Genomic DNA, 13,516 nt, shown 5'->3' on the forward strand with positions numbered 1-13,516 from the left:
TGAATATAATTGTTAAATTTTTAATTTAAAATATTGATTATTAACAAAGTTGTATAAAATGTAAAAATGGTTTAATATCACCTTCTCCCCTTATTATATCATTCGCAATTATGAAAAATCTAACAATAAGTTGGATCTTTCCCAACGCGCAGAAATTGTATACGTTCTGTGTCACAAAGCTATTAGGATCGTAGATTGCATTGTTACGCGACATACAATAAATTTAATTTTACAAGAGTACACTTTTGCATTACTCGTAGACATATCTCAAATTAGACGGCTCGCGCGCCCTTTTTCCGTGCACCAAAGATATCATGGTCGAACTCGTCGAAAGTTTCATTCCATGCTGGAAGCTACAGCTACGGCTCGTCACAGCGAAGTTATTCGCGCAAGATTCCAGCTTCCACGCGGAATTTAATCTCATTGAAAACCTCGCCCGGCACGAAACGAGCGAATGAAACGCCGGTGTTGAGAAATCTGGTCGGGCCACGTGGCGCACCAGAAAGATATCACCAAAAATCGCTCTCCAACCTCGCGGACTCCTACGCCGGAAATTAAAGATTCAACGAACCGAGGGTAATTTTGGGGACGAGGAACAAGGACTGCGCGTAGCGCGGATGGGTAGTGGGGGAGGGTTGAAAATGGAAATCGATGCCGAATTCTGTCTGGAAAGAGGTACAGAATAATGGGGGAGGGGGTTACATTCGACGTCGTTAAGTCGTATTCGAGAGAAAACTCGAATTCAGGCGGAACAACTATTGATAGTAGAAACGGAAAATGTGCGTGCTTTCGCGGAGATTATACTTTTGCAAAGGATTTATTCTGGTCATTAGAGACGATCCAGAGTTTACCAAGTCTATATTGTTGTTCCACGAATTTTTCAGTCGAAATAAATCGTGACTTTAAATAAAAATTTTATTAGTTCCAATAGATTTATTTTTTTTCCGCAATATTTTAATGTTTTGCTATATAATTACGAACAATACAAAACTATACAAATATAAATAAAACTACTGGAAAAAATAATAGTGCACATAATTTTTTTATTTACAATATTTATGCAAAATAAAAATAACTTTTGAAATAAAATTATATGAAAAATATTTCTGTGAAAATAGAAATTCAAAATAACAGATCTGTAAATTCGAGAATCCATTCAAAATTATGCTAGAACGTTAAAAATCGAACAAAAATAGGATCAGATATGAGATTCAAAATAATCAGACAAACGTCACACCGAGTTTTCGTTGAAATAAAATCTATTTTGAGTTGAGAGTTTTGAACTAAACGTGCTAATCGAAATGCTCGATTTACAGGAGGAGTGCGCGTCGATGATGCAAGATCTCAGCGACAAGATCAACAATAAGCACCACGAGGTGCACACGCATCCGTTGCTTTCGATCTTCAAGATGGCTGAGGTTGAGGTGAAGATGCCGTACAGCAGCGAGGCGGCGATCTCCAGGTCGTCGTCGGCGCTCCTTATCGTTCTGTTCGCAATCGGCCTGTTCGGGTCGACGTGTCTCTTTGGTTCGTGACAGGGACACCAAGATATTACGAAGAATCTGTATCGAGTGTCCCCCTCGCGGAGGATCGCCACGTGTCGCGTGCACGTGGTAGCGGCGGTTCCGACAACGGGATCCGCCTGGACGAAAGAGGACTCGTCGTGGCCTTGAAGGGCACAGATCAACGAAGGGAAGAAATCCTCCCGCCTTCCCCTCGATCGCCATGCGGATCGACAGATCGCAGGGATCGATCGGCGGATCCGCACAGCGATCCCTCATACATTCCCGCCGATCGCGGATCGCTCACCGCACCGTTGAAGATATTATTAAATATATATTGATATTTAATGGTATTTTTGTTACACTGCATCTCGACAGAGCGTCCTCGAGCCTTGTCCTTAACTCTTCGACCGTCTCAGCTCATACGATTCAAAGATTTATTCTTGGAACGTGCAATGATTGTGTAACTAACTATAATGTTAATTAAATTAATATTATAACAAACTTTTTTTTTTTTTAATGCAATTCTGGACAAAAAGAAATGTGCTCGCACATTCCATAAATTTCGTATATTATACGTAGATATAGTTTTTATTTGACTGATTATGTTTTGCAGCAAATATAACGATTGTTAGGGTACTCATGAAAATTATAGCACTCGTTTAAACTGCACTAAAACTGCCGATTTCGTGATTACCAAGTTTTCTTCTCAGAACACATATCAGAGAAAATAGCAATCTCATATCCACTTTAACAAAATATTCATTGCACGTTCCAATATTTTTAAAGCATTTATAGATTCTAATATACACCATGGACATGATAGCTATGCCTGACTGAAGATACTGCACTGTAATAATACCTTCTACAGAGAAACAGTGCTATTGCACTACTCGGTGCACTCGAAAGGTTAGTGACGGATGATCGATGATGCCCTGGACGATCGACGCCGCTTTGAGGTCGAGCTTGATGCGGATACGAGATTGACATGAAATACATTTGTCAAATGCGCGAAATCAAGTAGAAATCGTCGGCCAATTTGTGCTTTTGTTTTACGCGCTCGATAATTCCGCCGTCAAAAGTGTCTTGCGACGAGACTGTTGCGCGATCGACATGCAACCGACGTAACTTGGACACGAGTTGCATCGCAAGTTGATCGTTAACGATCGTACGCGGTACTGATGATGTTTGATTGCATGACAATTTACGGGCGAGTGATTGAGAGAGAATATAATTAACAATATATAAAAATTAGAAAATATTGAAAAAATGAGTAATCGAGATTTTTGCGTTTTCTAATGAGATTAACTAATATATATATAAATTATATATATATATATATATATATATATATAAAAATTATATATATATATATATATATATATGCATATATATATATATATATATATATATATATATATATATATACACACACATATATATAAAATAAATTTTCTCAATGCCCAATTGGCAGACAAGATTACAATCATTACTTAGAAAAGCGGATGATTAACGTAAAGTCCGTGAATAGATAGGAACATTTTGTTGCAAATTGTTGAATAAAAATATTACATATATACACTTGAAGTGTTTTATTTTTAAACGTTGAAACTCTTCGCACAATTATATTATTGTTAATATTATATTACAATTGTTAGTCTAATGGAACAATTCGCATTAATTCGCGCTTTCGATGCGACAGAGCAGTAACCATGACAAAATTTTAATTGAGAAAAAAATAAAGATATTAAAAAAAGAAACGTTAAAAGTTGCACTTTTTCGAAGTTGGCCTCAAGAGGCATCCCGTGAAATTGAGAAATAAAATGTAGACTCGATTGCGAAAGATCGAGATGGAAGGGCAGAAAGCGGTGGACGCGATTCGCGATCGTTCGGAACGAGAGTACGACACGTGTATAATAAATCGACCGTAACGCGAGAGGCAGTCTGTATAAATGGCTAAGCACTAATCTACTGTATAATTAACGGCCAAGCAACGCAAACCTCCTCCCGTACTGGACCATTAGGTGTTTGTTAAAGTTGAAATCTAAACCTAAAGCACATGCGTCTATACGACGTGTCGCGCGAGGCTCGAATGTGTAGATAAATGTAGATTGTTAATAGCGACGTAAACAGAAAAAAAATGGTGTAATAGAGGTAGCCTGGAAATGCGATCGAGCGAGAAAATTGATCGTGGCCCGCTCGTTTTCAAGTTTCAAGTCGCGCCGATGTATACGAAGTATCCCGGAGTCGATTTCAACAAATGGTCCCCGAATTCTCTAGCTTTTCCTCTTTATTTTCCTCATTTTCAAATTGTATATATTCAAGTTGTAAATATCCAATCACCTTAGAAATGTACGGGGTGCCTTAGAAAATCTAAGAGTCCTAGAGAAAGAGAGAGAGGCAAGAGAGACGTCCAATCAAATTTTCGCTAAATAAAGAAAAAAATGGCCTCAGAACTTGTGCTAGATAATAACGCCTTAATATCACAAGTATAGATTTAGAGGAACCAACGCAGATCCCGACAATCGAATTTTCAACTCATTACGCAAGAATCACATCATTAATCAAACCTTTTACACATTTATTTTTTTATTTGTAACAAGAAGGTGGCAATGTGTCTCCTCGTTAGATCGTAAATTACAATATGAGCGTACTTTTCTCTTCGATCGTTTCTTTATCTCTATCATACATTCGTGTCATCGATTATTTTATTAGCCGATGGCGCCGATAAGGGCGGCGCATATCAATGCGAAATGGCGCGGCACCTCGCATCGCGTCTCCGTAATTACGGTGCGCAATGTCAATAGTTCGTGACTGTGGGAGGCACCCTGTATAAACGGTCGATTTGTCAGCCCGGAAGACGAGAGGGGGATACGAAGCGGAAAACTTGTAAACGGCGGCCGAACGCTTGACATTTACAAATTACTCAGAAATTCACGAGCTGGAATTATTCAGCAGCCGGAGAAGTCCTCCCGCTGGCTCGATCATAATCTCGATACCGGCGATTAATAACCCTCGGGATTCCGATAATTATCCCTAGCTGCGACCGACTCGTCACTACTCCACCCATCTTTTCCAAACGATACTAGAACGCTACGAGCTCGGTGTTTTAAGGATCGAAGACGAATCTTGTTTTTGTTGCCATCGAATCTCAATAATTTTCCGTCATGGATTTATTTCGAGCGGAAGTGTCTTAATTATTTATAATTTAATACAATTTCAAATGCGTCGAGATTTAATTATCATAAATCCCAAATGTAGATTTTAGCTGAATATATATTTGACGATAAAATGTCAATTATAATTTAACTCTTTACCTTTTAATTAGTCTACAAATAAAAAGTTATTATGGATAAATTGTGTTCACGTATATCTCGTATATAGCTTGTGTTTAAATATTTACATAAATTTTTCGTTAAATTTGTTTTTATTTTATTCTTCACTTGTAGCCAAGCGCTCAACTCAAAATGCGATGAAAATATTATCTATGAAATTTTTTATTCCATTTTCTTCAATCGCACATTTTAAAATATTTATAATTTTTTTCATTGATTTTAAGTTCTTTAAAATTTTAATTTGTCCATTAATTACTCCTTTCGCTTTGCTCTCGTTATCGAAGCTGAAGTAATCGATAAGCGGGAAAATTAATTCCTGAAAGTTGATTATACGAACAACCATTGATGGAGACGCGAATGTAACGATTACTACGAGAACTTTTGTTATCCTTGTGACTCCCGCTAGCCGAATAAAGTGACGAGAATCCGCTGGGAGGGATCTTGAGGATTATAATTGCGCTAAAGCTTCAGGCGAATCCGAGAGAGCTGTCGGAGTTAACTAACGAAAACTCGCTAGACAATGCAGCGGCAGGAACAATACGGCAAATAAATAGAGCCCTTCTATGCATACGATATACTCTATAAATATACGTTATGTAAGTGCATATACATATATAAATAAATATATAAATATAAATATAAATATAAATATAGCTAATGCGAGATAAAGGCGGACAGCCAGCGCGTGCTGGCTGCTATATTGTTTGTACATGGACGACAAGTGCGAATTAGAAGACAAGTTGTAATACGGTAATTCAATTAGGCATTCGTCGATCTAGGCGCGAGTGTAACTACCGCCTTGTGTGCGTGTGAGTCCTGCGTGCGAAACACGAGAGTACGTTTGTGCGTGCCAATCGTTCCCCGCGCTCTTCCCAGTGAATTATATTATATTACGTTCAGTAATAATATAAATTATACTATTACCGCAGTGATTTATATAAAGCGATTGTAATCGCGTGAATATCGGGCGTAAATATCAATTCGTTCTTTTATAATCTCGGTTTTAACAGTAATTACTTCGCATTATAATTTAATTCGCACTATTATGTGTACCGTAATTTCATTATTTCCGAGCTCTTGCTACGCAGCAAAAATTGTAATCGGGTGTAATTACTCTCTCTGATTAATTTCATTTAATTTTTGACCGAACTAGATATATCTTATCATGCATATAGCCTTAAAAAAATTTTTTTGCACAAACTTTTATCTAAAAGTTACGCGTTAATTTTTTAATAACCATATCTTTAAATAACTTACAAACTTTATTTTACGAGCAATACGCACACAGAGCAGATGAAAATTATTATCCGATGTATAGCAAAAGTATTATTCAAGAAAAAATGAGAATGAAATCGAATTTATTGTGGTGCTGCACGACAGCACTGACGTGTCTCTTCTCGACACGTTGGTTAATTTTAATTAGTAAGTATTATTTAATGAATTAGAAAAAAAGGATCCTACATTAAATAATGACAATTTAATTAAATTAAAACCATTGCGAACAATCAGAAACGAGAAACAGCGCGAGGCGGATTGTGCGTGCGCGACGTGGTAAAGCAATAATGTATAAAATTTATGAATCGCGGGCACGTCGCTCAAAGGAACGGAAGATGTTAATGTACACGTTATACATACGCGCATGTAGTCAGGATATAATATATGTTGATTAGTTAGAAAGCGGCGAGGCTAATAGTTTCAATGGCAGCGAAATCGGTTCTTCGGGGACGATCGATTGAAAAGCGAAACCCTCTCAATGAACTCGATCGATCTCGAAGACGTGGACCAAACGCGAAAATCTCGCAAGAAGCGTGGATCAAGGTTGAGGGGCCTTCTGTCGATTTACAGCGCAAAAAATACAATACGTTGTACGTATCGATTAAATGGAGAATCTCGAACTTTGGCCATTAATTTTTACATTACACATATAAACCTAATTAAGATGCATGCGCGATTATAATGCGCGCATAAAGAATTTAACGGGAATTCGATTCAGTTAGTTTAATATGACATTTGGTAGAAATGCAAATTGCATATTTTATTACTCCGAATTATGATTTCGTTAATTTAATGCCCATATTAATTCGTCGTATTTTAATTGTGTATTTTCACTAATGATATTCTATGGAAATGTCACATCAATTAATTCCACGCATTTAATCGTATCTATATTTTAATTAATAATTAATTAAACAATGCATTCGTAATCGTCCCGGTATTTTCACTTGAACATTGCGCTCGTCATTCTTTGAGAGCCCTACATTCGATCTTGATCGACGTGGTGTCCCAAAAGTGGGGTAACGACGGGGCTTGCCCGAAGTTTGCGCTCGCTGCACTCGGAATGTAAATAATTGCGCGGAAATAATGCCCCCTAGACGATCCTAGATCGTCGGTTATAGACGCACGAATCAACCGATAAAAACCATTACGCTCAATTACTACTCACTGGCAAGGTACTTTTGACGCACTGTTCGCTAAGAGGGCGAGTAGCTTTAATACTGCTGCATTCGACGGATGCAATTTTTCTCCACGAAGCACGGTTGCACAATTGAAAACAAATTCTATTTTACTATGAGACAATTTTGTATACAAAGTTAGTATTATATATTTCATTATAATGTATATCAAATTTTATGTTGGCAAGTTATGTTTTTTTTTATATTACGCTTTCCTGTTTACTCTCTCTCTCTCTTTCATTAAAATTCTGTCTTTCTCTCATTCTTGCACATTTTAATTTTATCTTCCTTTTTTATATTTTTCTGCAAAACAAATCTTGCTACAAACATCTGCACAATTTTTTGCAGATATTCCGTTAAGAATGATATTTTGTAACATTTTGTTTTTTCTCCACAAACATTTGAATCTTACAGAAACGTATGCGTGTAATCATCATTAATATACGCTAAACGCTGTGCGTGTATCTATTCGTGGCCATCTCATACGGTCCAGTTAAATCAGATAATCAAATATCCGACGCCAAAGTCGGGCCTGCACGCGGCCTAATTACTCTCGGTAACGTATTGCACATTAGATACACGTGTACGTGGAGAATTTGCGACGGTCAACGATGATGATGATGATATCTACCTTGCTGGAGAATCATTTCTATAGATCTCACTATTATAACGAAACACATCAGAGAAAAAGAGAAAGGAAGAAAGAGAAAGAGAGAGAAAAAGCTATTCTGCTACATTTTATCATGTTGTGATTGAATCCTGAAACAATTTAGTAAAAAAATTATAAATGAACATCGAGGATTCCGTTAGCATAATTCACATTTCCAAAATGGAAATTTTTCTTCTTAATCAAAACGTATAATAAATCTTTCATCTTCATTCAAAATAATTTTTCATTTAATTTCAAATAATTTTTTTTTATCTCTACGCGCTTTTAATCTTTTTCCACATTAGCCTTACTAATTTCCGTGCTTCGTGCGAACGCGTGAGGGTGACTGCTTAACTGTAAAAAGCGACGCGAGGGCAATGCAATAATTACGCATGCATGCGAGATCGCGCACATGTGTGGGTGTATGAGTGTGTGTAGCCGATGCGTCGGAGGGCATGACGTTACTGTAAAGAGCTTGCTTTGTGACCGCGATGTTACTTTGTGACGATGTGACTGATGCGACGATCTCACTTGAGAGAGTTGGTTAAACTTCCTCATGTTCCTCGAACTTGGCCGTCTCTTGCTCCAGCATAAAGTTTATATTACATTTTGCTTGATTACTAAGCTTACAAGACGATGCGACACGTTTAGTTTTACAGGCATTAAGATCTAGTTGCTATCTATGATCTTGTTTTGTTGAATGAGATAAATTTGTTGGTAAACTCATTGCTGGTGAGGATGTAAAGAAATAGCTGTGTCTAATGTAAATTACAAAATTCGAAACTTTGAAACTTTTCAGGCTACAAAGAATCTCGCTAATACAGCTTTAACTCGCTAAAAATTATATTGTTACTTAATTGTTGTTAGTGAAATCAGTATTGCTTCACCTTGTATCGAAAATTTCATTACTGATTGTTCTACGTTCCACGACGTTTCTCGAGCATTTCAGTTTGTTATATGCAGTGAATATTGACTGATCTCTCATTTACGGCAGAATACGACCTTCTCTCAACTGAACTCCTTAGCAAAGTAATATCGTGAGTGTAAAGTAACTTCTCTTCGCGGTACTAATTCTTCCAAACAAGCTGCGGACGTGGGTCTTCGTACGACTTGTATGAATTCTAACTTCCTTGCGTATCACGTATCCATTGTACGTGGACTGTTGCGAACCGCGCGATTACCAATAAATCGAATTGATCGAACTTAACAAAACTTTTTGTGAGAATTTGCGCTCATTTACAAGATGCTCCGCAATTTCTCGTCAGTTGTCGCAATCTGATTAATTATCTTCGAAGATAAATGCACGCAGAGAGTAATTCGATGCAACAGTTCAAGCGCAAATACAATCGAAAATGTTTGAATTACGTAAATCGATTCGAGAGAGTCAAATATCATTAATTTACGGAACTACGCTTGAGCTGTGCGTATCGTGTTTCTCTAAGTATTTATACATCGTGTATTTACCATTAGATTAATGAAGAAACGTCCTTAATTAAATAGAAATCTTTCTCCATTCGCTTGAAGGAGCGAAGCCGAGATTTTAGAAATTGTTATAATACCACAAAGTGGTTTTAAAATTTAGGAATTTTACAACTCCAGTTACACGAGATTTCCGAGGCTTAACATGATTGTAATAACTGATGACGAGTTTGTTAAAATGATCGAAAAAGCATCGTGAGTTCTGTAATGAAGACAAAGGAGGAACGCCTCGATAGAAGGAAAGAGAAAGTTTTACAAAGGTAATTTTTTTAATACATAAAAACAAATGTTTACTATTTATTGTTATAACATTCTAAAAGTGGCGTTATGTATTGAACTTTCATAGAATGACTTTGTTACTCGATGTAGCGCCATTGAAAAATATCATACAATTAAAAAAAAAAAAGAAAAAGATACGTCACAGACACACAAATGCAATACGTATAAAATAATTTACAATAAGTATTACTAAATATATTATTGCAAATATACTAAATTACAGAACTTTCACTGTGTGCATCTTTAAGCCATATGCATCAATATCAATTATATAAAACGTATTATTAACCATATTAAACAATTTAGAAAGTACAAATTTAATTAAAATATCAAATTTTCAGATACATATCACATCTTGATCTTGATTAAACAAATTGGAAAGAGTTAATAAAAGGAAGATTATCTCTGCGTATTTTAATAAAGTCTAAAAGAATCATGGTAAACTTCTTGGAAGATATTTCTTCCAGCCTCATAAAAGCACTTAACATTTACAATCATGTATTAGTGATACAAAATTTTTAAATATTTACTTAAATTTCTAGTGATGTTACTTGGATGCATAAAGGCTTAAAGTTTTGCAGCTTTATAATACAAACAAATAGAATAATCTTTAATCGTCAATTATGTCCAACGATCCGTCACCCTCTTCCAGCCTCGTGCTTCGAGATTCGCGTTGTAATAAGTAATATTAGATTCTTATTATGAGATGTTAAAATGTATTAATTAACTTTTAATTAATTATTAAGCAACTGCGATGTACGAAGACCTGCGAAGAATCGATTGTACCATTGTTTCAAACATTTTGCGACAAATGACACACGAAGACAAATGAATCGCCGAAATTATAATAGCTACTTGGTTACTTATTAATTATTGGAATTAATAAACTTTTTGCGCCCTCAATTACCCACATTATTTTAAATTATATAATAAATTACTACCAGTGCAAATTTAAATTATAAAACAAACTTGCTTGATTAAACATAGAAAGTAAATGTACATTACGTTTTAATTTGAGGATTGAGACGTTTTTTTATCAACAGGACATCTATGACAATTAGAAGGCGCAAGAAGTTAAATGTTGATTTTCACCGCTCGAAGCCGAGGATAAAGATGGTTCCAATTAAACATATCAAGGCCTCATAGAAAAGGCCAGCCAATATCCGGATTTCTATTCTGGTTTTGCGTAGATTCAGTTTTTTCGACGCTTTTTCTTGCGACAGGAAACACAAACGAGAGCTCGCGAAGCGGCTCGATCGCGCGGTGATGCGCAGCTTCCAAGGACTATCTTGGAGATAATGTATGATCTGATATAAATACGCAGGAAAATCCTGTCCACTGGAGCTGTTGTCGTTTATTTATACAGCCAATCATCTCCTTTTATTCAATTTAAGCAATGCCCTTTATTTATACTTTTATTCTTTGAATATGATTTCATTTATATTATATTAGCTGTTTTATTTAATTACGCAAAATATATATTTTTTGTATTTACATATATGTTTGATAAAAGTAAATTTTAAAAACTTAAAATGTTATTGATTAATCTGTACATAAAGACAGAGAGGAACCTGAGAGCGGCCACTTTCCTATACGGCGGCCTTTTTCCTATAACGCTTCGAAACTCCTGTACACTAGTGACGCACATCTATTCTGGTCAGAATGGGAACTACGTGTCACATCCATTTTGCAACCCGCTGTTAAAACAGTGTGGATGTTAGCACGGACAACAACCCACATCCATCTCTCGAGAAATGGATGTAGGTTGTTGTCCGTGCTAACATCCATTTTGCTGCAAATAAAATCTGATGCGTATCGCGTATGTTGCATCCAGAACAGGGGTCGAGAATGTGCACAAATGATTAATTACGTCTACTTTCGCGTAATTTTTTATTTATTATAGTCTGAATTATTTACATTAACATTGATATTAATACATATCAATACGTTTATGCCCATATTTTGCACAATCATATTTTTACTTAAAAAAGATGTTTAATAGTAACAGAGAAAATTTGGTTCTTTAATAAAGAAACATTCATTTTACGCAGTACTTAAAAAATAATTGTAATTAACATCGCATCATATGATGAAGAAGAAATAAATGTCTTTCCACGAATAAATATACCATCTTTTTATTTTTACATAATTCTTTATTATTTAAATGTCTTCAAATTATGCTTTTGAAAAAATTAGCTTTTTTAATTTTTTTAAATCTTGACGCAACTCTCTCTCTTTCTCTCTCTCTCTCTCTCTCTCTCTCTTTTTCTCTCTTTCTCTCTTTCTCTTTTAACGTGATTGTCCTTTAATTGTTTAGGCCTTCAGTTAGAGAGAGAAAGCATCGCGGTGATAGACATGGAGCAAGCGGTGATGTTATCTCTATGGATACCCTCCTCTTCACTCCCCTCTCGACCCTCACGTTTTTCGTGCTACGTTTAGGCCGTAAAATTCAGAAAGAGGATTTCGGACGTTTTCTGCGCAGGGACGTAGAGAGACTAGAAAGCGCCCGCTCTTTTTTTATTATGTTACAATGGCATATACATGCATACGCATGATTTACAAATGACAATACGCGCGATTAATATGGCACAATAAATAATAATAATCATAATAATAATAATAATAATGTAATAAAAATCAATGAAATATATGGATACTTGAGTATTATTTTTATTCTCTAACTTACAAACGTGAAGATTATTGATCTGATTTTAATACAACCTTTCAACAGTTTTTACGAAATATCACGTAAAGATTAATCAAAACTTTACAAAAAAAAATTAATAAAGAATTATATAATAATATACGATATAAGGTATTAAAGTGTTAATCAGTAAAGTAACGGATTTTAATCAAATTCTTCTCGATATTAATCGATGGCAATTGTGGAAATGATGGAAATGGGATGGCAATGGGATGGAAATATTGGAATGAATGCAATGATGTTAATGGAATGGCAATAATGGAAATGATGACAATGACAATATATATAGCCTGACGGCAATGACGGCAATGGTGGAAATGATGGCAATTATGACAATGTTCTCGATGTTAATGATGGCAATGGGATGGCAATATGGAAATAGAATCGCATAATGAAATGAATGCAATGATGGAAATGTTATCAAAAAAATGGCAATGATGGCAATAATAAAAATGGTGGCAATGTCGGCAGTGGCGGCAATGGCGTAATAATAATGGCAATGATGAAAATGGGATGACAATGATGGCAACGATGACAATAATGACCATGATGGAAAAGATGAAAAATAGGCCATCCCATTGGATGGCATTGATGGAAAGAATGCAATTATGGAAAGAATGCAATGATGGAAATTATATTAATTAAATGGCAATGATAGCAGTGGCGGAAATGGTGGTATTTGTGACAATGACAGTAATGGAATAAATGCAATGATGGTGTAATAATGGTAATGGAATGGCAAAAATGGAAATAATAAAAGTGACAATGACGGCAATTATAACAATTATTGCAATGATGGCATTAATAGTAATGATGGAAATGGTAGCAAAGAAAATGCAATGATGAAAATGATGGCAATGGAATGGCAATATTGAAATGAATGCAATGATGGCAATAATGGGACTGCTGGCAATGATGGGAATTGTGGAAATAATGGAAATGTAATGGCAATGGGATGGATATAATGTAATGAATGCTATGGTGACAATGACGGCAATGGAAATGGCAATGATGGAAATGATGGCAATAGTGGGAATGATGGCAATAGTGGCATTAGTGATAATGATGGCAATGATGACAATAATGGGATTGCTGTTAACGGTGAGGAGATAGTC

The 13,516-nt window shown here is 35.7% G+C and overlaps 1 protein-coding gene across 1 annotated transcript in view; it reads left to right on the forward strand.

Annotated features, from left to right (window-relative positions):
• Positions 1 to 11,040, forward strand: part of LOC105193207 — a 293,217-nt gene extending 282,177 nt beyond the window's left edge. The window contains 1 exon segment of the mRNA XM_039454349.1: positions 1,317 to 11,040. Coding sequence (XP_039310283.1) covers positions 1,317 to 1,535 — 219 coding nt within the window. The 3' untranslated portion in view covers positions 1,536 to 11,040.
• The last annotated feature ends 2,476 nt before the right edge of the window (positions 11,041 to 13,516 follow it).

Source organism: Solenopsis invicta, chromosome 10 (genome assembly GCF_016802725.1).
Source record: "Solenopsis invicta isolate M01_SB chromosome 10, UNIL_Sinv_3.0, whole genome shotgun sequence".
Taxonomy (NCBI): domain Eukaryota; kingdom Metazoa; phylum Arthropoda; class Insecta; order Hymenoptera; family Formicidae; genus Solenopsis; species Solenopsis invicta.